Below are 26,923 nucleotides of genomic sequence, written 5' to 3'. Positions count from 1 at the left end.
TACAGGGGCAGCGAGTGCCACGTGCATAGATCCTTCCTTTTGTAAACCCCTTCTTTCTCATTCAATGAAGGAGCCTTAGGCTTGTGGTGGTTTATTAATGTCACAAACAAAGCATTCTTTATCTTTATTTGAGTTGGTCAAGCAAAAATGTCCTATACAAGGCAAACACGTCACCATGGAATATTTAAATAAAAAATAAATAAGTTAGTTCCATCCCATATAAATCTCCAGCTGCCACATACAAATAGAGGGTATCAGTTATAAATTAAATTAAAATAGTCTTAAGATATTTTGATGGATATGTTCACCTGTGTTCCCTAGCTTTGTTCCAGAACCTAAAATCTATACAGTGGAAGGCTACTGGATAGTCCATTGAGACTAGCTCCTCATGGAAAGAACACTTGGTACCCAAGTCTCCCAAACATATTCGGTGTCCAGAATTTAAAACAATAGTTGAAGAGCAGAGGTCGGCGAGATGAAAGCCCAGAAGCATAGGCCTCTTATCTCTGCGCATGTGCCCTCCCCACCATGCCTTCTATTGTACCCCTGGGATAAGGAAACAGGTAACTTAGCAAAAAAGCAACGTGTGGTCACAGGACAGCTGTTATCTGAAGAACAGCTGAGCCGGAGACCTGTAAAGTGACTATACTCTTCTCTCAACCAAGAAATGGTGATTTCCAACAGTCTTAGGTTAACTGCACTACGAGATCTCTGGTTTTATTAAGCAGGTTGGGTTAATTGAAAGAACTGTGGGCCCCCTGAATTAGAAAACAACACTTGGCACGGGGCAGGGTTAGGTCAGAGATGGCAAATGCATATGGCACCTGCTCCTAATACACTCCCTGAGCAGGTATCACTAATTGGTCACTGTATTCTTTTCTCAGATTCTATCTTAACACGGCACTCCCAGCAGCCTCTACAAATCTATTATGTTTAGCATTTGTGATGAGAATTATTTTACTAACTTTGGTTCTTATTTATATTCTGAATTTTGTATAACACAGATGTTGAAGCCTGACACCTGTATGAGAGGTGTCGTCAGACTAATCATTTAACCTCTCTGAACAAGTATCTATTAAATGGGTAAGGCCATCTAACTCAGAGATGTTACAAAGAAGGGGGTAATGTGTATAAAGTGCCCAGTGTGATGGCTGGCACATAGTTGGAATTCAATAATAGGTAGCTATTATCATCATTACTATTATTACTATATAATTGTTTTAAGATTACTGATACTGACAATGGAATTGGTGATGACATTTTCATCGAAAAAAGGGAAGCATAATCTTACATATCAGGTAGAACTATATGAAATTGATATTCAATTGTTTTTGACCTATAAAAATGGCTATTTCTTCTGGTTCAAACTAATACATGATGCATTTCATTCAAGTCGTTTATGTTTCAAATTTATCACCTTTGTCCCTTCAAAGGTTGACCCCAGAGCTATAGTCCCACCAGTCAGTTTGCAAAAAATAAAGCAAGGATTCTGCTGGACATGAAGTAGAGGGCCTGGTGTCTGGTTCCAATACCTGGGATCTAGTCACATGACCTCTTAGTGTGTCAGTGTCCCCATCTGCAGACTGGAAATAACTGTGCTTTCTTTGACAGGGACTTGGGGAAGCAACAAAGAGGTAATGGATGGAAAAACATTTTCAAAGGTTAAAATCACTAAACAGAAGCAAGGTGTTATTTCCTCTCGACTATGCTACTTCAGAAAACAATAGCATTCAACATTTCATTTTTAATCATGTTTTTCTATAGAAGAACTGCACATAAAAGAATAGAGAATTCATGCAACCATGCCAAGTGATGACCAAAATAAATTTAATATCCATACTCTCAGCTGGATATTAAAACTAATAAGTAAATATATCGCATTTTGTCGTTAAAAATCGTACCTCATCAAGGTGAAAGAAATGTGCTAGTGGGAATAGTAAGAACCATTGTGTCTATAAGTGTCTCAAACATCGAACTCTTACATTTATACCAGAAGTCACTCACATTAGAACAACTCGCAATGAATACAAGAATCTCCTTCTTCCTTCCTTGAAGGTCTTTAAAATGGGTTAGGAAAGTTCGGTATTGGTGTGGTTTGCTTAAAGATGGGGATATAAACTATATGACCTCCCAAAGTCACTCTCAGACCAGATGTTTAGCCATTCTAGGAATGAACAGTTTTATTTTGCCTCCAGGGGAAGTTTCTTTCCTGTGCCCTAAGCCAGGGCAGTTGGGCTCTACCAGCCAAGGTGGATGTGGCTCAGCCCCAATCCTCAAGTGTTCTTCCCTTGGACCCATGGTGGACGCCCTAGGGGAGGTCACCTTTAGTCGGCCTCAAAAGCACTATTGGTGGCTCCGACATATTCAGACTTCTTCTTGTGCCTCATCCACATTTTCCGGAGGATGCTGGGGACGCCACAGGAAGCACTTCCTGTCAGTGGCAGGGAGGCCTCTGCTCCGTGGGGAAGGGCTGGATACTCTTCCGCCATCTTCTTGAGATGTCTGGATCTAAAGGAAAGTCAGAGGTGGGTGGGGAGTCGGATTTTTAATTTTTGCCCTAGAGAGGAGTAGCCAGGGCTCTCTTCGACTTCCCAAAGCTTCAGCTTCTAGAAGAGCATGGCCTCTTAAATTACTGATTTATTTATTTTTGAGGTCCTGGGGCTGGGGATTGAACCCAGGACCTTGTATGTGGGAATCCAGCGCTCAACCACTGAGCCACATTGGCTCCCCTGAGTTGGTCTTCTCATTTGCTTGTTGTTTTTGTTTTTTTTTCTTTTAGGAGTCACCTGGGATGAACCCGGGACCTCCTGTGTGGGAAGCAGGTACTCAACCGTTTGAGCCACACCCACTCCCTAGAGTGTGGCCTTTGGGGGCCACACAGCCCTGGGGTTGAATCCTGCCCCCCAACTTACTGTTCGACCTCGGGCAAGTTCCTTAACCTCTACCAGCCTCAATTTCCTCATGTGCGAAATGAGGATAATTTCATCTAATTCGTAGGGCTTTCGTGAGGCGGCACTGAGATAATAAATAATCAAAAGCATTGTAGATGCTCAATAAATGTTCATTTTCTCACCATTTACTCCCTGTGGGTGAAAGAAAGGGCTTTACTTTTCTTTTGAATATCCGGAGTCCAGGAACAAATTGAAACGAGAGGCTGACCTTAGAGAGAAAGGAGCCATTGACAGCCATTTGCACCTCGGTCCAGGCTGGCCTCTTTCCAGGCACAATGATGTTTTGTCTGGTTTATTCCAGCACTCAGCAACAGCTACTGCCCCTCGGAAGATTTTGCTACTGGAATATAATACAACCCAAACGATTTCTTTCTTCTTTTTCTTTCTTTCTTTTTTTTTTTTTTTAACTTTTCTCCAATTAGGTCCTCATAGGTTGAGTGACACAAGCATTGTTTTTATAATGCTTTCTAGCTGACTTTCTTTCATCTAGAATTGCTTTACACTGGTCCTTGCCTTCTTTGACCCCCACAGCTTTCAAGGCATGCAACAAGCTGATATTTTACACCTTCGTCCCTTATATGTGCATCTTACACTCTCCCAAGTTCATGTCTTCCCAACTACTAGATTGTAAGTTTCTTGAAAAATAATCATTTGTACGAAGCTCTTCACACATGAGCTCATCTGATTCTCACAATCATCTCTCAGGACGGGTACTGGTATTACCTGCGTGTGAGTGTGTGTTTTAAGCCTAACCAACTTGCCTGAAGTTGTGGTGAGTCTCTGTGGGGCCAGGTCAGAAAGCAGCGCTGCCTGAGGCAAGAGCTCACACTGTTAATCCCTGCTAAACCGCTTTGCTGCTACGTGCAGTGTGGCGGACAGGGGTGGTGGGTATACAAGTTCGTGTTGAATGAAGTTGAGATTCTTGCTAATACCTTCTGTCTTAAATAGTGAAGATTGGGTGGGAGGAGTTGTCCACTCCTGCTCTGCTAGCCGCTGGTTCTGGACCAGAGGTACCAGATTATACGTTTGGTTAGAAAGTTGTCTGTTTTGCACACTTTACTGATAGGCAGGCAGCTCCTGAATTCACTCTGAGGCATTCCGAGGTCAGTGTGCCTTGCGGAGGTTCTATGGCCCATGATGACATTTATCTTATTAACCAAAAACCCACCCAAATGACACTTCTCCAAGTCTAAAGAAACTGCGCTAATGGAGTGGAAACCATCAAAAACGCTTCAGCTTAATCGTAGGGAAACAGTGGATGAGGCGCTACAGGGACTGAGGATTATTGCCCTCATTAAAAGGCAATTTACAGCTGGCATGGATTCTGTTTTTAGCATCTTGATATTTTGCAAACCAGGCCACATGTTACTCGTCTGCCTCAGGACCAGGAGAGCCCCGCAGATGGTGGAGCTGGAGCAGCAGCACTTACCCTTTTGTCAGGACAGCCCCGTTCTCTGAGCCGGTGGCGGCCACCTCCACGACGGCCGCCGGGGCTTTTACTGCAATCCGGGGTACCGGAGGAATCTGTGTCGGTAGGAAGGGGAAATGGAATCTGAGGCTGTAGATGGATTCTCCAGTCTGGGCACTGACCTCAGCCGTTTGACAGGTGGGGGACTAAATTGTCCAAATCACCATCTACCGAGAGCAAACTGTTCTTACACTTCAGTGAGCATCAGATTCCCCTGGAGGGTTTGTTCAAGCAGGTTGCTGGTGGGACCTGAGGATTTGCATTTCTAACAAGTTCCCAGGTGCTGCCGCTGCTGCTGCTCACTGGGGACCACTCTCTGAGGCCCCCAGATGGAGAGGAAGGCAGGGAGAACCAGTCAGTCCTGCGTGGCAAGCTCATCGCCCCTTACGCCACGCCACCGCCACCGTATGCAGCCACCTCCTCATGCTTTGAAACGTGGCCTAGGTGAGGATCACCCCCTCCTTTCCCACTGCTGCAGGACTTCCTAACAAGGGGCCCCTGAGCTTGAATTGAAATGAAAGGAAAACATTATTCTTGTGGGGACGTGTTGGTGCGGGTGTGATTTATTTATTAAATAACACACAGTAGAGTGTGGACTTCATAAGGGGTCTGTGGTTTTCACCCGACTGGCCAAGAGGCCCGTGGAACAAAAAAGGTTAAGAGCCCCTGCGCTACTGCATCCTTCAAGGGATGTCCCCTTGGCTCCTCTTTCCAACCACACCCACCAAATTCTCCACGCTGCTCCTGACTCCAGAACCGTAAGGGCTTCCCAGCATGCAAGCTGGGGCCACATCTGCTTCCTGCTCAAACCGGGACTCCACGCTATCCGTGAAACTCCACCTTCTCCTGCGGGCTAGTCCCCGTGCGCCCCATCCCACCACACCCTCAGGGCTTCACCCTGGTTTTTCCTTTACTCTCTGGGTTGAGACCTTCAAGGCCACTTCCTCCAGGAAGCGCTTCCTGAGGCTGGCTGCCGAGGTTGGTCTTTCTCTGTCCTGATGTCTCCACATGCTTTGGCATCCCACCAAATCTGCCTAGTTATGACCTCTGTTTCGTATGTTTTTCCCAATCTCCCATTCCCCAGAAAGATTGCACAATGCATGGCCAGGATCTGAGACTTAAACCCTTTGGCCGCCCTCCTGAGCCCTCCCAAAGGAGGCGGTAGACGCTCAGAAAAGAAGACACTGGCTGACAATTAACTGCTGGTCAGGCCAGGCCTCAGTCCAGAGGTTGCTGGGCCAGTGGATGAACGCTAGGCTTTGTTCCTCCATTCCAGACCCTGTCAAGGGCTTACAGTCATCGCATTCCTGGAATTGCTGGGAGCCTCGGGCCAAGGGCACTGTGCTCAGCTCTGGAGCTGGCCACAGTCGTGGGCAGAGCTACTCCGCCACCTCGTGGCCTCTCCAGGGCGCTGCCTCCCCTCGTGCCAACTGCCTGGGCAAAGTCAGGCCCCGCGCCCTCCTTAGCCCTGGAGAAAGGCCCTTGCTCCCCACCCCATTGTCCCCCTCTTTCCTTGGTTCACTCTCCTTCAGGGCATTTCAGTGTTGAAACAGATCGTGCTGTGCGGGCTGTGGATTGCCCTCCGGCCCTGGGATCACCGGCCCCTGGTGGGTTGCAGTACCTAGCCCCATCTCGCAAGCCCAGAAGGCAAGGGGGGGAGGTCTCTTCATTATTAGTGCCTCTGCACAGTGGCAATGGGGCCGCATTCCATGGGCTGACAGGGGCACTGTCTGAGCCCAGCCCAAATGCTGGGGCAGTGAGCCTCATCCTCTTCCGCTTAATCTTGGACTTCCTCTCTACCCAGCCTAAGGCAGCTGCTCCACCACCTGCCTTAACTTCCTCTCTCTGCAACCACCCAGTCACCCCTGATCCCCCAAACCCTCCACCGTCAGGGCTGACACGGGGCTCCTTTGACTAAAGAGCTTGGTCCATCCCTGCCGCTGTGTGTGACTTCCCAGCACAGTGATTAGCCCAGCACAGAGATTCCTGGCTTAAATTCCCTGCCGAGTCCAAAAGGGAAGCTCCACATCCCCTGTCCAGTGTGTTAAAGACAACATAGGAACCAGTTTCTTCTCTCCGTGTATGAGATGCCCACTGGGTGACTCTATCTTCTCCATGAGGCTGTTTGTCCAAAATCTGAATTTCAGGCAAGAGAAAGGGAAGCACTGGTGACGGCCACAAGAACACAAAGCAGGGTTAACTGGTGCACTTTTACGAGCAATGAGCCTCCATTTATGCTTTCCTAATAATTCTCAGATCTGAAACAAAGGACAACTAGACCCTGTTCATGGTACAGTAGTAACAGCTGTGGCCAGAAGTTGAATGCATAATCAGATCAATAACCCAACTGGGCTTATTTCACTTACCAAAGATTTCCCATATGCTCGGTTCCCACACAGATTTGATGATTTGGGTTCAGAACCCACCCCTGCAAAGATGAACAGAGGTGAGACGATTACTCTGTGATCTGCTTCTCTGTTTCTGCATCAATTATCCTGATAGCCAATCAGTCACAAGCAGGGAATTTCCACTTTGGACAGCAAAACCCAGGCAGCAGGGTTGGACCATGTGGCAACTGCCAAGGGATTTCCTGCACCCCAGGTACTTCTGGGGAGGCTGGAGTAAGGCCTCATAAGACCCATGTGTATCTCATTGAACCCTGACAGGTAGATATTATACTACTCCCCACTTTCCAGATGGGGAAACCGAGGCATTAGAGATACATAAAAGGTATGATGAGGCCAGGCAAGGATGACTTAAGTGATGGCAGATTGACCTCTCCAGGGAATAGCTGAGGGACTCTTGCCCCCTCGCGGAGGAGGCAGGGCTTGCCAGGTGAAGAGCAAGCCCACAGAGAGAATCACATGTCACAGAATCACATATTAGAGGTTCCCTCTCTTTAGGTTTGCAATAATTAATAAGCTGTGGCTCACTTTCTCTGACATGCGTTTAGGAAAGACAAGCTCTCCCTCATAGCTTATGTGTCTGAAAGCCTGGCATTTCCCCAAAGGTTGAACAAAGAAATCACGTGGAAACGGGAGTAAAGGGAGATAGAGACCTTCACTCTCTGCAAATCAAAACACCTGTTCCTCTAGCATTCCAAGAAAACATAACTCCCTAACCCACTACCCTCTAGCCATACAAGGGAACATTTTCACCTCTAGAGCTTCCTATTGGTCCCTGCACCTCACTCAGACCCTCAACCCCTCCCACTATCATTTCCCTGCTGAGGAATGTACTGTATGAACTCAAATCCCCTCTTTCCAGAAGTGGGCTGAAGTCTCTCTTCAGACCCCTGCCATGCCAGTGGGAGGCAGAAGTCTATTTTTCAGACCCCTTCCATTGGGAGAGCTTCCCAATAAACTTTCTGCCTGCAATCAGTCTCCATGTCCCAGTGAGTGCCCTCCACCCCCCTTCTCCAGCACACACCACAGCTCAGGACTGCTCTGCATAATAGAATGGTGGGGGCTGCAGGAGCTGGCCCTGGAGGGTCCATGGAGGGTGGTCTGGGGGTTAATGGGAAGCCGTATAGGGTTTAAAGCTGAGGGATGACAGAGGAGGATTTCCACTTTACAAAGTCCCCTTTGGTTGCCACAGACAAAAGATGAAGGGAGCTTGAGCTGTCCCCCAGAGGGAGAGAGAATTACCTAGGAGTTGACAGGGTCTGCGTTTGCTGTGTGAGAGGTGGGGGGAGGAGGACAGGAGGTGTTAGGGGAAAATCCGAGGGGCTTCCAAGCATGCTGGGTTGTGGCCCCAGCCGAGCTAGGGAGAGAGGTTTGAACACGTTGATTCGGAGGTGCCTGAGGACAGTTTGATACAGAGGTCCAGCAGGCAGCTGACCTGGGCGCCAGCTTTCCACATTCTCTCAGCTGATTCACCCAGGCCGGGGGCTGGGGAGAGCCCCCTTCCCAGGCACCTAGTTCATGGCTGCTCTCGACCTCAAGGTGAGAGGGTTTCTCAGCCAGGTTTCTGCCTTCAGCACCCCTGCAATTTCCAAGATACTTGAGAACATTTTTCTCCCATGTGAGAAGGCTACAGCGTACAGGAGATGTCTCCTTCAGCTCAGAAACACCAGATCCTCTCAGGTCTGAGACCCTTGGGGACTGCTTTGTGTTTTAGAAATACATCCTTCTGATGGGAACTGCATGCCCAAGGTTGGGGCCCAGGCTCTCTTTTGGAGAGGCACTGGAGTCTGGCTTCGACCCAGAACCCCTCCCTTTCTCCCCATTCCCTCTAGAATCCATCAGAATGAGGGAGCTGGAGGAATTGAATCAATGCCCAGCTCAATCTTTTTTTTTTTTTTTAACCTAATACATTCCCTGCTTGAGCTGACTGTGTTGAGAACACTTGCTGTTCTCGTGTTTCAGAATAAAGGATAGACTTGGCAGTCCAAGCTTCCCCACCTTGTCTAGAAAGGAATGAAAGTGACCCCTAAAACTTGACAGTTGGGAAGTTATTATTTTCTTGGGAATGAGGTACAGGCGAGGGAATGAAGAAACCTGAGATTTAATCGCCACTCTTTTGCTGATGGGCAATGTGACCTTGGATTTGACTTTGGGTCAGTCAAACAGTTATCATGGTTTCAGTTTCCTTTTCTGTAAATTGCAAGTTGCAGGGTGGGTATTGTTGCAGTAGCGCACTAGTTCTCAAACTTCAGCAGGCATCAGAATCATATGGAGAGCCTGTTCAAACACAGATTGCCGGGCCCCACTCCAGATCCTCTGATTCAGCCCGTGAGGCGGAGCCGAGAATTTGCCTCTCTCACCAGCTTCCAGGTGATGCTGCTGCTGGTCAGGGAACCACACTTTGAGACTCCTCCACCCCACACCCCGTTAGACACTTTCCAAGTCCTTGCGGCTCAGTATGTTGTTCCTGGACCAGCAGCAGCTGAGGGCTCGTTAGAAATATAAAATCTGGGCTCCCTCCCAGTCCGCCTGAATTGAACTCTGTATTTTAACAAGATTCTCAGGCGCTACATCAAAATTTGAGAAGCATGGTTCTAAATTTCCTTTATGATTTTGTAGAGAAGATATTCTGTCTTTTTCTACACACATATACACCCACCTACCTATATATAGACAGAAAAAAATCTGTCTCCTCTTCATTTGCATGGCAGATTGTGGTTTTCCTAATGCTTCTGCTCTACATGTATATGTACATACACATATACCCATGTAATCGCTTAACTAGAGGATGTAGCTTGATTTATGTGTGCTTATAGGTGGGATCATAAGGACAGGATCAGGGTGCTTGTGACCAAAGAAACCTTACAGGTCTCGTTCATTGTCTGTGAGAGGTGAAAGAGAGAAGATGGTCGGGTGAATGGGCATACTCAATGGAGTCTTATTTCAGTTCTTGTAACATACAAACAAAACTGTCATACCCATAGGGTTTGAGAAGGACATGCTAGACTTTCTCTAGTGTAATTTTAGAGTTAAAATATGTATATCTTTAGCCTGTGGGCATAACAGAATTAAATGACATCGGCAATTAAAGGCAAAATGCCATCATAGACTTGGGTGAGTTAGAAACAGATTCCTGTTTAACTACTTGGGAAGGGAATCATTTTTAAAAATAGTACCTGAGAGAAGACTGTATAATGTTTCTAGTTTCAATGATAATGTGCTCCTCATCTCTTTTTACAGGTTGTTGAAATAGTTGGTTATTAAAAATTTTTCATCTTTTAATATAACTTTTTATTAGCGGTGTTGTGGGTTTATTGAAAATTTGTTACTTTTATGAAGATCCTGTGTAATTGCACAAATGCATTTACATGTGCACACACATAATGTCAGTAAAATAAATAATTTAAGCTTCCCTTGAGTCTTGGGTCATGTCTACCATGGCTAAAGGGCTTTCTCTGCCCCGAGCATAGCTATTTTCATCTCCTCCTGAACACAGCACTGTTCCGTGTGTAACAACTCAGAAGATTAAAGCATCTTTACCTATTCCACAAACCTGGGTTTGAATGCTTGAGCTGTGGAGTGTGTTACAGGTGGAAGGTGTAATGCAGCGCTGCGGTCGGCCAGGCCTCAGAGCAGGTGCTTTCCCAGCGGCATCAGCATTCACTGGGGAAAAGCCTATTCCGCAAGCCACCGGCCTCTGCTCACCTGGGGTAACCCAAGCCCCAGGGAGAAAATGCGTTAAGAAAACACAAGCCAGGACAGCAGATACTGTCCCCGTGGCTCCGTCTGCGGGGGTAATTGCTCGCCAGGGAGGTTCCAGGGAACTCTGACCAGGGCTCACGTACCGGGTCTGGCAGGGACTTTGGCGGGATGGGGTCCCTGCTGCCGCCCGTTCTGGAGCCGGCCGAACCTGCGGCCCTCGCCATCCCGGCCGGGCGCGTGAAGCCGGTCGCTGCGGTGCGGGGGCAGCTCCAGGGGCCGGTGCGGGTACAGGTCCGACTCGATCGCCACCTGCGGGCAGGAGGAAGGACACTGAGCTTATTGTCTCTTTGGATCTTGGGACCGTTGGCCCAGGACTAGTTTTCCAGGTGGGCCTTGGGGGTGACAATGGATTTTTGGACCCTTCCCTCTTCTGGTGGCTGCTAGGAGCAGTGGGAGAACTTAGGTAGAACACCCATCATCAACGGGTGGTTTGTTTTCACTTCAGACTGCCCAAGGGTCTAATGGGAAAGGAAATGAGCTGTGGAGGAGGGGAGTGGTTCCTGGGCAGCTGAACCCGCCGGCCGCAAGCGGGAGCGGGTCCCCTGACCCCTGGCCTGACCTACAGGTTGACAACAGGACGGGTTCTGTGAAATGAAGATAGTCCTGAAAATTGGGGTCCCACGGTCTTTGGAACTTCGTGGATGCCTCTAATCACGCAGAGGGAGAGGGCGCCACACCAGCCACTTCTCAGACTTTAAAAAGAAGGAAGTCTGCTGGCAAGACAGAGCCGGGTGGCCCTGGTGCTCGCACTTCCCCGACACGGGCAGAGCCTCTGTGTTGGCCTGTCGGGGAGAGGAGGGCTTTGCTAAGTGGAATCGCTAGACGCCTTAGACAGAGTGCTCTATGTGCGCTACGGTGTTTTCTGAAGACATGTTTTAGAGACTTCGGTAATGATTACCTGCTGAATAGTTGTTTGGTAGAGTATATTCAGGGGAAATACTCCTCTGGGCCAGGGCCTGTCAAAACGGACCTTGAAAACTGTAATAAAACTACTTAGATCATTGACATAATTTCAATGTAAAAACTGGAGACAAATAGTACTGGCTGTTTTACTTAATGCAGGGAGTCACAAAGAGAATCTCAACAGCTTTGGACTCATACCCTGCATATTTTTATACATACTTAGGACATTTGGGTCATTTATTCCACATTTCCTCACTCCTCAGGGGCTTGTTAGAACCTCTAGTATCACACAGCAGCTTCAGGGAGGTTTGCATTTAACCTGTTCACTTGCTCACTTGTTCCTTCCCCAGAAGTGTGGCAAGGACACGCTCTGCCAGATCCTGAGCGCACTGAGTGCGCATCTGTGAGGTCGACCCAGCTCAGCCTTTGCATGCTAGCCTTTGGCAGATTTCTCTCAGCTATCCACATAAAACTCTGAAGCAAAATGACTGGATTTTTTGGGGGGTGGTGGTACCAGGGCTGGGAATTGACCCCTGGACCTTGTATGTGGGAAGCAGGCGCTCAACCACTGAGCCACATCGGCTCCCCTGAGTTGTTGTTTTTGTTTGTTGTTTGTCTTTTATTTTGTTTTTAGGAGGCACTGGGACCAAACCCAGGACCTCCCATGTGTGAAGCAGGAATCAACCGCTTGAGCCATATCTCCTCCCTGGATTTTATATATGATAACAATGTAGTATTTCAACTTAGTGGAGAAAAATTGGGTCTTTCAAAAATTTTGAAGGAATAAATGTCACACCATTGGGGAAAAATGATCCTCTGTCCACTTCTCCCACTAAAATGAATATTGGATAGATCAAGGATGTATGTAAAACAAAAACACTAGAATAAGGATGAATATAACAGGTAATGGGGGAATTATCCCTACATACATAGAACTCTTATGATGGAAAAAATACAAAAATGGGGCAAAAACCTTTGGAACAGGCAAGTGGTAGACATACAGATGGTCAATAACATGAAGAGATGTTGAAGAGCATTAATAAATAGATACGAATTAAAAGAGTAACTTCTTCCCCCTCCTGTGATTATCAGCAATGAAGAAGATGAGTCTGTGTGGAGTTCAGATCCCACTCTGGGCACTTAGTGGTTATGGAGGAAGGGGCGTGCTTTCCTCCACTCACTGGGCTGGGGCACAGAAAGTGCCTGTCAGTGGAGATTTGGGCAGCACCGCTCGCTCTTTCACAGCCTCTGAGAGGCTGCAAGTCTTCTGAAGGCCAACTTTTCATGCCTTCCACAGAGAAAAATAAGAGGAGCTGCCACTCTTAGCTTCGGTTTTCCACAGATATTCCTTTGCTTAGAAAATTAATGTATCCTAAATTTGGTCTTATCTGGGTTAGGAAATTAACTCCTCCCAGGCCCTGACTCACTTGCTCTGCATCACTGGAGAAAGCCGCAGCATTTAGGAGTCATCACTGGGCCTGAGAGAAAGGCCCTTTCTCCTCTGGATGTGGTGGAAGGTGGGGTCCTTGTTGGCTTTTCCATCAGCCCTTCATCTGGGCTGGGGGCTTCACCCTGGGGGGCTGCGAGGCACAGAGGGCGTGAGGCCCACCCAGTCCCGCGCCAGCCCGCTTCTCTACTCGCCCCTTCCCTTCCTCCCAGCCCTGCTCTCTGCCAACGACGTCGCCCAGAACACTGAGAGAGGGGGAGGGCTGGTGGGGTGTTTTCAGCCCGTTTCGTGGAAGGAGAAAGTGAGGCAGGAGGCGGAAGCCTGGGAGGTTCCGTGGGGGAAGAGCCGGCCTTCCTCCAACATCCCCTCCTCTGAAATGGAGGCACACGTTCCCTTCCAGGAGCAGGAAACGCCACCTCCTCGGACCCCGCCCTGTGCTGTGGGGGTGGAGTGGGGAAGGGCCTGGGAGAGCCTGGGAGGCTTTTCCCCTCAGCCCCGAGGCGCGCAGAGGAGGTTGCCTGAAGCTGGAGGTGGGGCTGGTTCCTTCTCAGGTCAGGGCTCTGACAGGGCCAAGCGCCTCTGCAGGGCGCCTTGTCCACACCCCGAAGGACGCCAGAGGCGGGAAAGAAGGAGAGGGGCCCAGCTCAGAACGTCCCCCTTCCTCGGCTGGGCAGGGTACTTGGGTTTCGTTTCACACAATGATGGGCGGTTTTGCGGCCCAGGGCAGTGCCTCAACCCCATACCAGGACGGCTGCAGCCTCCTGACCTACCAGCTTGTTTTCCGGTTTGTAGGACACAGGATGGGCTTGCTACTGCTGCTGCTGCTCTGACGGCAAACTGGTCTGAGGCAGGCCCTTAGTACCCTGAGCAGGGTGTGGGTGTCGTGGGACAGAGAGTAATTGGAAGAGGAAAGAAGGGACAAGGGCGTAATGCTGGAATTTTCCTTTCCCAGGTTAGCAAACTGCCTGCTGAGTGGAGGGGAATGTACTAGCCCAAAAAAGCTGGACTCCATTAAACTAAGGCTGCCCCTTTGTCTCCGAGAGGCCACAGGGGAGAGGAAGAGAAGACAGAGGTAAGCTCAAGAGCCCCAGGGGCCCTTCCACAGGCATGTTGAACCCACAAGTCTGTTTCCCAGGCTAGGGTGCTGTTAGGAGTTAAAAAGACAGGTGAGATGGGAAGCGGCTGTGGCTCAACCGATTGGGCTCCCGTCTACCATATGGGAGGACCTGGGTTTGTGTCCCGGGGCCTCCTTGAGAAGGCAAGCTGGCCCACACCCATGGAGAACTGATGGCCCGAGCCTGTGGAGAGCTGATGGCCTGAGCCTGTGGAGAGCTGATGGCCTGAGCCTGTGGAGAGCTGACGGCCCGAGCCTGTGGAGAGCTGAAGTCCTGTGCCGGCGGAGAGCTGGTGCAGCAAGATGATGCAACAAGGGGAGACAAACAGACACAGAAGAATGCACAGTGAATGTACACAGAGAGCAGGCAATAAGCAAGCCACGGTGGGTGGGTGGGGGGGATAAATAAAAATAAAAATAAATCTTAAAAAAAAAAAGACAGGTGAGACCCAGGTGATGGAGAATCACCATGAATTGGGGCTAAAGAGATCCCTAGAAACCTTCTAGGCCAGTTCCCTCATTTTACTGACAGGGAAACTGAGGCCAAGTGAGTCTGTGTGTCTTTCTCAAAGTCACAGAGCTCTGAGCAGCAGAGCGGGAGTAGAACTGCGGTTTCCAGATTCCCAGTTGAATGTCCTTTCTGACATCCAAAGAAGTTTCTACATCCAGATAAGAATTTTTAAGGACTGACTGCTCACTGAATTAAAAAAAAAAAAAAAAGAAAAAAGCAGGATGTCACCAGACAAACCCCTCCTCCAAAAGACTGAGGTCTGGGGGAAATGCTATATTTGCATCTCACCTGATTGCGGTCCCAGGACTTCTTACGGAAGGGGCCAGGAATCATTGTGAAGGCAGTGCCATTAGGCTGGGTGGCTAAAAGGACCCACACCTTTATAAGTGTGTCCTCTTGAGTTATTCCTGTGAGGTTGGTGGGTATCAGGATGGTCAGGATGTCAATAAATTGCCCATGAATTTAAAAAGACAGGTGGAGAGCCTGTCTAGAGAAGGAGCAGTGTGTGAATGTGCCCTGGATTCAGAAGAAAGTGTAACTCAAAGGGAGTCCAGAGAGGGATGGGGAAACTGACATTAATGAAGGTTCAGAGGAAAGAGTTGTGTAAATGAAGGAACCTGCCATCTATGTTCATGTTACCCCAATGAGTTGGAATAGATAGAAGTATTTTTTAAGAACAAAAAGTTGTAAACATGGGTACATTACAGTAGTTGTAAAATATGAAGATTTACCCAAGCAAGATACCAAAGTAGAAAAGAAAAAGGAACCCAAATGGAAACAAAGAATCAGTTGGATGAAGACACAAGAGACCAGAGAAAATTCTTTCCTCGTTGGACTTTACTTTTCCCATCTGCAAAGGGAGAGGGCTGGAACTCTCTTCTCTTCTAATTTGAATGTTCTGTGCATCTGGGACTGAGTTTTACAAACAGCATGACTTAGGCTAACTGCTATGGGAAATCAGAAATTCAGAGGAGAACTCAAAAGGCTAGATGACATTACTAAGCTGTCCCACCTGGAAGAAGATTGGACATTGAAGACAAGAGCCTAGCTTCCAAGTTTTTAAAAATCAAAAGCAATTTTATATGTATTCATATACTTGGATCATTGTTTTTCTCGAATAAAACTATTTTCAAGAGGAAAAGTCATAAGCTATAAAAACAGCAGTCTTTAAAACAATTTTTTTGACTTCCAGGTGGCATGAGAACATGATTCTAAAGGGCCCACTGGAATCAGGAGTGAGTCTTTTTAATCTTAAAAATTCCTAATTTTGTATTGTGCTCCTTAATAAGTCAGTGCTGCTTCTTTTTCTTCTCCACCTCTTCCTCCTCCTTTTTAAAATAAAACAGTATTTTATCTCACAAATGTTGAAGTAAATTGGATATTCCAAGAGGCTGAGTCCCAGGTTTTGGTGACTTTGTATATCTCACACTCCTGTGGATTCATGTCTACTGTTGAGAGTTGTGTTTGGGTTCTGAATCCCCTAGAATTTCCTCCCTAGGATCTTATTTAATGATTAGAAAGTGTAATAATTTACTTTGCCATTTTCAAAGCTTTTATATGACCTAGTTGTCCTTGTAAAGCCAGTTGATATTTGCATAAGGAGTGATCCAGAGACATGGAAAGGAGAGTTTAGGGTTAGAAATTCAAGGCAAGAATTTTGGTTGCGACCTTAGTATTCCTAGTTTGGAAAAGTTCCAGAGTGACTGCTCCAGCCCTCAACAGCAGCAGCAGCAGCAGCAGCAGCAGCAGCAGCAGCAGCAGCAGCAGCAGCAGCAATGACAACAACAAAATCCCAGCAATCCCAGAGAAGTGGAAAAACTGGAGATCTTGTTACAACAACATAATATTCAGAATATCCAGTTCTCAATAAAAATTCAAAACACATATTTAAACAGGAGAAAAAAAAAAAAAAAGAATTGGCCAGAAATCATCCCTGAGGAAGCCCATACAGTGGAACTGTTTGTCAAAGACTTTAAATCAACTGTCTTAAATATGTTCAATGAGCTAAAGGAATCCATGTACAAAGAACTAAAGGAAATGAGGAAAACATCTGAACAAAATGAAGAGATGTAAATTACAAGAAGGAACGAAACAGAAATTTTGAGCTGAAAAGTACAGTAATTGAAATGAAAAGCTCATTAGATAGTTTCAATAGAAGAGTTGAAGAGGCAGAGGAAAGAATCAGTGAACTTGAAGATAAGACAATTGATATTATCCATTGTAAGAGCAGAAAGGAAAAATAATGAAGAAAAATGAATAGAACCTGAAGTTGACCCATGGGATACCATCATGAGTACCAACATTCATATCATTGGAGTCCCAGAAAGACAAGGTGGAGAGAAAGGGGCAGAAAAATATTTAAAGAAATAATGGCTGAAAACATCCCAAATATGATGAAAGACATGACTATACACATCCAGGAAGCTCAATGAAGTCCGAGTAGAATAGACTCTAAGTGATTTATACCAATACACATTACGACAAAATTGTCAAAATCCAAAGACAAAGAGGATTTTGAAAGCAGCCAGAGAGAAGCGACTTGTCACATACAAGGGATTCCTAATAAGATTTAGCAGTGGATTTCTCATCAGAAGAGAGTGGGATAATATATTTCAGTCCTTAAAAAAAAGAACTGCCAACCAAGATTTCTATACCTGGCAAAGTTATCTTTCAAATATAAAGGAGAAATAAGACATTTCAAATAAACAAAAGCTGAAAAGAGTTCATTCCCAGAAGGCCTGCCCTACAAGAAATACTATAGAGTTGATCAGGCAAAAAAGAAAGGATGCTAGGGCAGTAACTTGAAGCCACAAGAAGAAATAAGGGACTTTGGTAAAAGTAACTACATAGGTAAATATACATGCTATATTATTGAACTTTGGGTTTGAAACTGTTTTCCCCATTATTGACTTAACAGGAAATTAACATTTTAAATTTATGTTAATAGGCATACAATGTATAAAGATGTAATCTGAGACAATAAAAATAGAAAGGGAGAGAGACGGAAAAACATAGGAGTAGAGAGTTTGTCTACTACTGATCTAGATTGGTACTAGTCAGACTAGGTTGTTACTAGTTCAAGATGTTCATTGTAATTACAAAGGTAACCATTAAGAACTTAACTAAACATAAAGAGAAAAGAAAAGAAGATTCTCAAAATGGTACATTACATAAAAGCAACTAAATTAAAGAAAAGGCAGTAATGGAATCATAGGGGAACACAAACATACAAGACATAGAGAAGACAACTAAATGGCAGAAGTAAATATGTCCTTCTCTGTTATTACTTTAAATATCAGTGGATTAAATTCCCCCACTAACAAAGTTGGCAGATTGAATGTGATGGATGGCAAAGGCACAAGCAACAAAAGAAAATATAGATAAAATGGACTTTATCAAAATTATAAACCTTTATCCATCAAAGGACATTATCAAGAAAGTTAAAAGATACCTATAGTATGGGAGAAAATATTTGAAAACCATATAACTGGTAATGGTTTAATGTCTAGAATATATAAAGAACTCCTACAACTCAGCAACAAAAAGGCAAATAATCCAATTAAAAAATGGGCCAAGGACTTGAATAAACATTTCTCCAAGGAAGATATTCAAAGGACCAGTAAGTGTATGAAAAGATGCTCAATGCCTTAATTAGCCATTAAAGAAATGCAAATTAAGACTATAATGAGATGATATTTCACATGCTGTAGGGTGGTTGTTATTTTAAAAAAAGGAAAATAAGTGTTGGAGAGGATGCAGAGAAATAAGAACCCTCATAAGTTGTTGGTGGGAGTGTAAAATGGTGCAGCCACTGTGGAAAAGAGTTTGGTGGTTCCTCAGAAAGTTAAACATAGAATTACCATATGACTTGGCAATTCCACTCCTAGGTATATACCCAGAAGAATTGAAAGCAGGGACTTGACCTGATATTTCTATACCAATGTTCAGTGCAGCGTTATTCATAATAGCTAAAAGACAGAAGCCACCCAAGTGACCATCAGCAGATGTATGGGTAAACAAAATGTGGTCTATCCATACGATGGAATGTTATTCAGCCATAAAAAGACACGAAGTGCTGGTACATGCTACAACATGGATGAAACTTGACGACATCATGTTGAGTGAAATAAGTCAGACACAAAAGGATAATTTTTGTATATTTTCTCTTATATGAAATAAGCAAATTTTTAGAGGCAGAAAGCAGAACAGCGGTTATGAGGGGTGAGTGGGGAGGGTGGGAAATGGGATGTTATTGCTAAAGGGGTATGAGTTTTGGTTTGGGGTGATGAAATATTTTTGACATAGATAGTGATGAAAGGTACACTGGATTGTAACTTAATGAGAAAGAACTGTTCACTTAAAAATGGTTAAAATGATTTATATATTATGTATATTTTATCACAATTAAAAATAATTATAAATAAGAAATTAAGGATGGATGGGTAGATACGCAATAAGCAAATAGAAAAATGTATTAATTATTGAATTTAGGTGGTGGGCGTGGGGTATTCACTGTGCAAAAGTTTTACCTTTTCTGTATGTTTGGAAATTTTTATATTAATGTGTGGTTATAAAAGGGGGACTGTCCTAAAGGTAAAGAGACCAAGGAGACGTAACAACCAAAGGTGAAATGAGATCCTTGTTGGAATCCTGCTTCAAACAAACCAGATGTCTTGGGTACAAGTGGGGACATTTGAATTCAAAGCATGGATTAGATGTTAAAGAATTAATACCATGCCCAGAGATGTACTCACCAGACGCAATGGATGTGTCATGATGATGGGGGAGAGTGTTACTGTGGGGGGAGTGGTGCGGTGGGGGCGGTGGGGGTGAATGGGAACCTCATATTTTTTGAGTGTAATATTTTTAAAAAAATGAATTAAAAAAAAAAAAAGAATTAATACCTGTGTTGTGGTTATATGGAGGACTATCTTTCTTTTGTAGAGACACACGCAGAAGTATTAAGGGGTAAAATGGCATATTGCTTTAAAATACTTCAGATTGAAAAATATGTAGACAGACAGATTCTTACTATATAAAAAGTTCTCTAAATTCCTTTAAACAACATCTACTACTGACAGAAAAGTAGGCAAAAGACATGAGTTAGGAATCTGTAGGAAATAAATAACAAAATGAACACTAAATGTTCATTTTAATTATTGTGAATAATCACAAATAATTAAAAAATACAAATTAAAACAAGATATTTTCACCTATCAGATTGTCCAAGATTAACAAGATTGGTACCATACAGTGTTTACCAAAGTAATCTGGAAAAGGTAGTTTAAAACACAGTTGCTACAAATTTGACCATGGTTATATAATTTTTTCAATGTTCATATCATCTGACCCAGCATTTTTATATCTACAAATGAGTTATACATTGGCATACTATGTAGCCACTAAAGAATGGGGTAAATCTTTATGTACTAATTGGTATGGAAAGGTGCTAAAGATTTACTGTTAGATTTACTGTTAGATTTACTGTTAGACTTGGCCCAGTGGTTAGGGCGTCCGTCTACCACATGGGAGGTCCACGGTTCAAACCCCAGGCCTCCTTGACCCGTGTGGAGCTGGCCCACGCACAGTGCTGATGCATGCAAGGAGTGCCATGCCACACAGGGGGGTAAACAGAAAAGCATTGCAGGAATCTCAGAGTTTCTAAAGAGCCATCTAGAAATACGTGACAAACATAAGCAGAGACCACAGTTTAAAAATCACTATTATGTCCTCATCTAAAGCAGTGTCTTACACAAAGCAGGAGTGAAGTCCTGAATGAATGAATGAAATTGTTCTTATCCTTGTACCTATTCATTCTACTTTGAGGGCTATGCACCAAGGAGCTAACCTAAAAGAAAAGCATAGTATTTTGTATGAATAAATTCACCGCAGTGCTATTAATAATAGTGAAAATAATAGAACATAACAAATCCCAACAGAAGAGCAGGTAGGTCAGGGATGCTATATCCACATTGTGGACTCTGTTTAAACAAGAAGAAAAGGTATATAAAATGGGTTTATGCTCTCTGCTTGGAGAAAATGGGAGACTAGGGGGCCAATTCAGGGCTTTTTGGTGTCTGGTTTTCATCTGTCAGATATTCCGGGTAAGTGGAGGACTTTCCACTTACCCATTCATAGCAGCAACTGCATGGGAAAGAGAAAGCCCTCCCGGTTATTGGCAGCTGGGTAGAGAGTGAGGAAGCAGGACATTGCTATTTTAATGAAAGTCAGTCAAAGGAGATCAAAACTGAAGTGCCTTACATTCTTGGACAACAGGTGTTGAGAGCTTTTGACTCTTCTTCTGGCTGGACTGGATGCTGCAAAGAGAGATAAGGAGATGGTTTTAGAGAAGGCCGTGAGGCTGGTGGAGCTACAGCACCGATACCGAGAAGGTTTCTGGGAGGTTCAGAGCCTGCTGTGCGGCTAGGGCCCAGGGGAAGGAGACTGTGAAGAAGAGGCCAGGTCCAGGTGCCGTTTAACGTGTTCCTTGGTTGGTAAAGATGTGGCCTTTGTTGAAAGTGGAGATACCCAGGCGCCTGTTTTCCATATTGCTACCAGAATGATCTACCTGGGACTGAAATTGCACCCTGCCACTGCCTGCTTCACCTTGAAGCGACTCCTTATCACACATCAGATAGGAGAGCTGCTGAGGGTGGCTGTAGTTATCTGCCTGCAGAGCATTTGTGGGGTGAAGCCGGTGTGGAGGATGCTGGGTCATGGCCGGGCTCTTGGCTCCATTTCCTTGGGTGCGAATCCTAACTTGACCACCTGCCAGTGATGTGACCTGGAGGAATTCCTCACCCTCTCTAAGCTTCACTCTCCTCATCTGTACGGCAGGGATGATAATGGCACTCACCTCGGGGAGGGGGCAGGCATTAGAACACTTTAGCTGTTATAAACCCCTTGGCCCAGAATTAAAAAAAAACCACCAAAACCACCACCAGAATAAAAACACATAAAAAACAAAAAGAAAGACAAGAATAAAACAAAGCAAGACTAAACAAAAAATCCTTGGTCCAGCATCTGGCAAAGAGTAGTCTCCCCCGAAATGTGACTGCTATTATTATTTCCCTCTCTCTGCAAGATGAGAGCAGATGAAGGGAAGAGGTGATGACTCCTAGAGATGGCACAATTCAGTTAAAATTTCTCTGGAGCTTTCCCCACTTCCTCCTACCTTCCTCTGTGCCCCATCGCCCCATTGCTGCTTTCTCCAAGGGAATGAATTTGAATGGGTTCTGTTTGTCCCAGAATTGAATCCACTCGTGTGCCTCAGGAAATAACTTCAGGCACAACTTTTTGGTAAAACCACAGCTTTTATCTTTCCTCTTTTCTGCGAATTGCCGTCTGTAAGATCCTTCCCTTAAAGGACTATCTCTTCTCTCTCCCTCTAGAAAATAAGCACTTGTCCTCAGTTTTGGATTTGGTCTTTGTCTGGAGCCTTTAAAAATACTTAAGGATAGTGATCAAAGAAAATGTGGCACTGGTGTGGAGAAAGTGGCCATGGTGGCTGCTGGGGGTAGGGAGTGGGAGGAAGAGATGTGATGTGGGGGCATTTTCGGGACTTGGAGTTGTCCTGGGTGGTACTGCAGGGACAGTTACCAGACATTGTATGTCCTCCCATGGCCCACTGGGTGGACTATGGGAGAGTGTGGGCTATGATGTGGACAGTTGGCCATGAGGTGCAGCGGTGCTCAGAGATGTATTCACCAAATGCAATGAATGTCTCATGATGATGGAGGAGGTTGTTGTTATGGGGGGAGGAGTGGGGTGAGGGGGGTGGGCGGTATATGCGGACCTCGTATTTTTTGAATGTAATATTAAAAAAATAAATATAGACAAAAAAATACTTAAGGAATGCCATAGCACTTGCTGTTGCCATATTTCTGTGAGATGTGAAGATGGCTCGGTTGAACAAATGTAGATATTAGATTAAACCCAATATATGTATGTGTTTGGAAAGAGGAATTGACGACAACAATAACTGTAGAGAAGGCTGGTGTTGAATCTTCCTCGGTGCCAGGCACTGACTGACAGCCTAGTTGTTTCATCTCTTTCCTCCTCACAGCAACTTTACGAGGCAGAAGTCTTCACTAGCTCCAGCTTATAGATGGGGATGCTCAGGGGGGGGGGTGAGGGGTCCCACAGTTCATGTTGGAATGAGGCACATGCCCGTGCCACGAGGCCACATGCTGCTGAGCTTGTGGCAAGTGCCCAGAAAATGCTCTTGTTGCTGCTCGCTGCTAGACACGGCTGGACCACAGCGTGTGGGTAAGGGCGTACACACCACAGAGGACGCTAGCCCTTGTTAATACAATCAAGCCAACAAACGTTTCTGCAGTTAGGAAACAGGGGCATATAATGCAGAATTACCAATCTCTCTCCTGACCAGTGATAAAAAGATCTGCTAGCATTGTCTTCTCTCACTGAGAACCCTGCTGTTTGGTGGCTGTGGAGAAGGCAAGGTGAGGCAAAGCAAGAAGTGGGAAGAGGTGGATTTCATCCATTTATGGTCTAATGCTAAATTACAAATAGACCTTTTCTACAGAGCATCTTCATGAGCCGAGAAATGTCCATGCAACTGATGACCAACTTGGTTTAACACCAATAAGTGGTCATGAATAAAAATGGAAAGAAAGGAATACAGGATTAAATATCTTTGAACATATTCATTGCTTGACATACAGAATAAAAATAGAAATTACTCTGGTATATATTTAATGGTGCTTTTAACATACCAGGTACTGTTCTAGATGCTTTATTCCTCTCCAAACCCTGGAAGGTAGTTTCAATTTCCCCCTTTTTCGGAGGTGGAAACTCAGGCCCAGAGAGGTTAAGTAGTTTGTCCAAGGTCACACAGTATGGAAGGATTGGCAGACTCTTAGTCATTATGTTAAACAGAGCCAAAGGATCTTTTTTGAATCATTTTATTCAAGGAAAGTATGACATTGCTCTTGAATTGTATAATTTTTTGGTTAAAAAGGGTCATATAGCTTTGACTCTTCCTCCTTTAACATTTATTAAAAGGAAAAATTACAGCAAATTTTAAAACATTTTTTAAACATTTTCATATTTGCTTCCAATTTGTTCTTTCGCCATATAAAAGACAAAAAATTGCATGTAAAGTTGGCAACCCCTTTCTACCCTCCTCTCAGTCTACTTCCCTCCGTCCCCAGGGCTACTGAGATCACTAATTTTATTTCTGTCTTTCCAGCCTGTATTTTCATGCTTTTCAAAATGTATGTGTCCATAAACAATATAGTATTGTTTTGTGTTTCCCAATTTACATTAAAGCTATCATACTTATATAATTTTTCAGTCTTTTTTTTTTCCCCCTCAGCATTATGCTCTTGAGATCTATGTGGATACACATAGACCTAGTTCATTCCTGTTGATAACTTTGAACTGTTCGATAGTATTTTGGTTATTTTCAATTTTCCCCTTTTAGAATCAGTGCCACTGTGAACCTCCGTGGATTAGAGTTTCTCTGGGCTATTTAAAAGTGAAACTCCTGGGTCAGAGGGTGGGCTTTGACTTTCCAGGTACATTTAAGAGTGCCCAAGGGGAATTCCAGATCCTGCACATGGGGCAGACTCCTAGCTCCCTTTCCTCTCTCTTGAATGGCAATTGATGCCTAAAGCTTAATTTATGTTCTGCTGGCTCTTTGTGGCCAGGCTGCCTCTCCCTCCCCCAGCAGTGGCTCCGTCGGCGGCTGACACCGGAGAAAGAAAGGCATCGCTTGAATGGGGAGTCACAACACCAGCAAACATCCAACCCCCTTCATTCAAGCCTGACAATGAACCCCGGGTCCCAGCCAGAGTCACGGGTCTCTCCTGGGAAGACGAGGGCTGCAGGAGAGGGAGCCCCGCTTTCGAAGGGGCAAGGGGCTGTCCGGTAAGCAGATACTTGCGGTCCACTGAGCCCTCACACAAAGCCCTTCCTGGGACTTCACCCAGTTAATTCACTGCTGGGCACAGGGACTCGCATGTCAAGATGCTCCTGCGGCACCTTTCTGGCGGCGCTGGTTCCAGGTTGGGTGTAGGAGGGCGGCTCTGGGCTTCTGTGTAGGGGCCAACCCCAGGGTCAGGGCGTTACCTGCCCACGTCTTTGGACTCGAGGCGGCTGTCAGGGATATCTGCCCTCCTTTTTCATGGCACAGTTTGAAATTCTACTTTAGAGCCAGATGGTTCTCATTTCAGAATTCACTTGCTCACTGAAGAAGATGAAAGAATCTGACTAGCTGCCCTGGGAATTCTGTTGCAATTTCTGCTTCCTAAAACAATGGCTTGCTGTCACTTTCAATAGGTACTTTGGATGGCTGGTATTGAATTAAGTGAAACAGCGAGTAAGTATTTAACTGCCCTCCTTTCCCACCCTGGATGGATTGTTTCTCAATGACAGCTATTTGTCCAAGGACTTCCTTTTTCAGAAAAAAAAAAAAAATCAAATGCCATCAAAACGGAAAGCCCATCAGACCTGAGAGAGCTGGGAGTAAAACCTAGTCAAAGAGCATGTGATTCTGACCCTCCCTGCCTCAAATGCCTGGTTTAAGGAAACAGTCAAGGGCAGTTTTACTCACCCTTGGAAGGAATCACGGTGGTGAAAACTTCTATATTTTCATCACTGCAGCTGTAAATCTGGTGCATCGTTCCTGCCTTCTCTCCCCTGAAGTGCCTGGGAACTGGAGGCCTCTCTCGGAACCCCTAGTCGAGAGGTTCCCTCATCCCCTCTGGCTCGGGGAGCATTGTGCAGGTCCACAAAAGACAGGCTGGTGTTGTGATCTCATCTCATTCCAGAGTCTTCACTGCAACATTTTCTAATCCCATCTGTCTTTTTTTTTTTTTTTTATGAATCCTATTATTGCGAACCTTTGATTGAGCACAGAGGCTTTAGTCCCCTCCCGTGCCAGGATGTATTTAACATTTTTATTTTGCCGCGTCTGCCGCAGTGAATTTGGAAATCTTTTGTGAAGTGACGATGAAGTAAAATTGCCTCCTGGGCTGGAGGATTTCACCAAAAAGGAAGCACGAATCTTGGTGCCTGCGACTCCCCTTCTCATTCCGGAAAGGAAGGGGCTTTTTTTTTTTTTTTTTTTCCCTTCCAGGAGAACTGGATATTCAGTAATTTGTCATGTGTTAACTTGGCTTCCTTCAAAGTTTCTATTTTAAACAAAAGGACTGTTTCTTCAGAGCATTTTTGCCTCATGCCAGTACATGACAAGGCTGACATTTCTAGCGTGCTGTGGGTTTAACATCTTCTGGTACAATCCTTTGGGTGCTCGCAGACACATGGTAACAGGCAGTGCTTGGACACCAAAAGTGCCCGATTATAAGAAGATTATGTTTTTAATAAACCTATATTTCACATATATATGCTTATATTATCCTATGTATCTGTTATGCTATATATCCCATTATATATAATATATACATGATTCTATAGATCCTATATATCCCTGATACATCCTATATTCCTATATATATCTTATAGGTTTATACTACATAATCTATTATCCCATGCATTCTGTATATACACAAAAATAAGGTTATGAATGAAATATATACATATATGTCATACTAAAACCACTGCTTCTCTTTATACTATTACAGCTTTACTTTATGATGGTGATGATGATGTAATAATATTAATAATGATAGTTACCATTTATTAAATGCTTGCTATGAGCTGTTATTTAAGATCTATCACTACTCAATGAACTAGCTATTACTTTTGCAAACTTATAGATGAGGACCTGAGTCATAAAGAGATTGAGTAATTTACGCAAGATCAAAATAGCTAGTTTGTGGCAGAATTAGGATTTAATCCCTAGCCTGACTCCAAAGCCAATACCCTTCAACACTAAATTATACTCTGTTCTTCGGCTCCAACACCTTCCCGGCTACTTTTAGCCCTAGGGAGCCCTAAGCCACAAGACCTTAGACTTGGAAATTAAGAACTTGGTATCCACTGATATTTCCATAGTAGACAAATTTGGGGACATTTACTCATCAGGGAGTGGGAAGTATTACATCTATTTCTCTCAGAATTGCACCCTCCACAGAGGATGCCTCTGTGAAGCCAAGTTTGTTCTACCAGGACTTGACCCCTTGGCCGCATTGGATGGGGCAGGTTGGACATCACCCCAAACTGCCGCCTCCTGGCAATGGAGATTGGGCTTGAGAGGTCTTGGTCAGGGAGACTTACTTGGAGAGAGGGGAGGGATGAAATCTGAGTTTTTAGGGTGGTTTCGGGGCCAGTGGGGATGAAGGTAGAGGGGAAGCCAGTACAAATAAGTGGAACTGGTGGTCTGGAAGGGACCTGGGCTGAATCCACATCCCCTGTGTTTTTAGCTGAGCCTACAGTTG

At 45.0% G+C, this 26,923-nt stretch overlaps 1 protein-coding gene and 1 long non-coding RNA gene across 3 annotated transcripts in view; one reads left to right on the top strand and one right to left on the bottom strand.

The window, feature by feature from the left end:
* Positions 1-87: 87 nt before the first annotated feature.
* Positions 88-25,634, bottom strand: VXN (vexin). The gene is made up of 6 exons (XM_004477792.3): positions 25,138-25,634; positions 20,823-20,878; positions 10,670-10,835; positions 6,786-6,847; positions 4,381-4,475; positions 88-2,508 (listed from the first exon to the last, which is right to left on the bottom strand). Exons 1-6 carry the CDS (start codon positions 25,202-25,204, stop codon positions 2,325-2,327), a joined length of 630 nt encoding a protein of 209 aa, XP_004477849.1. The 5' UTR covers positions 25,205-25,634; the 3' UTR covers positions 88-2,324.
* Positions 24,336-26,923, top strand: part of LOC111760370 (uncharacterized) — a 44,837-nt gene continuing 42,249 nt past the window's right edge. For both annotated transcript variants that reach the window (XR_011645634.1, XR_011645635.1), the window contains exon 1: positions 24,336-24,452. This is a non-coding gene — a long non-coding RNA (uncharacterized lncRNA). The remainder of the gene's footprint in view (positions 24,453-26,923) is intronic.

The sequence above is a fragment of the Dasypus novemcinctus genome, chromosome 14 (assembly GCF_030445035.2).
Source record: "Dasypus novemcinctus isolate mDasNov1 chromosome 14, mDasNov1.1.hap2, whole genome shotgun sequence".
Lineage (NCBI taxonomy): Eukaryota > Metazoa > Chordata > Mammalia > Cingulata > Dasypodidae > Dasypus > Dasypus novemcinctus.
Note: the sequence above shows the minus strand (reverse complement) of the source record. Positions and strands in the feature narration are given on the sequence as shown.

What these genes read in the sequence shown, in the direction of transcription:
- VXN (XM_004477792.3), bottom strand. Translation starts at nt 25,204, where the DNA reads ATGCACCAGATTTACAGCTGCAGTGATGAAAATATAGAAGTTTTCACC. An exon ending in CAAAGTCCCTGCCAGACCCG is followed by an intron (nt 6,848 to 10,669) that starts GTACGTGAGCCC and finishes TCATCTTTGCAG; the next exon opens with GGGTGGGTTCTGAACCCAAA. An exon ending in GAGCATATGGGAAATCTTTG is followed by an intron (nt 4,476 to 6,785) that starts GTAAGTGAAATA and finishes CTACCGACACAG; the next exon opens with ATTCCTCCGGTACCCCGGAT.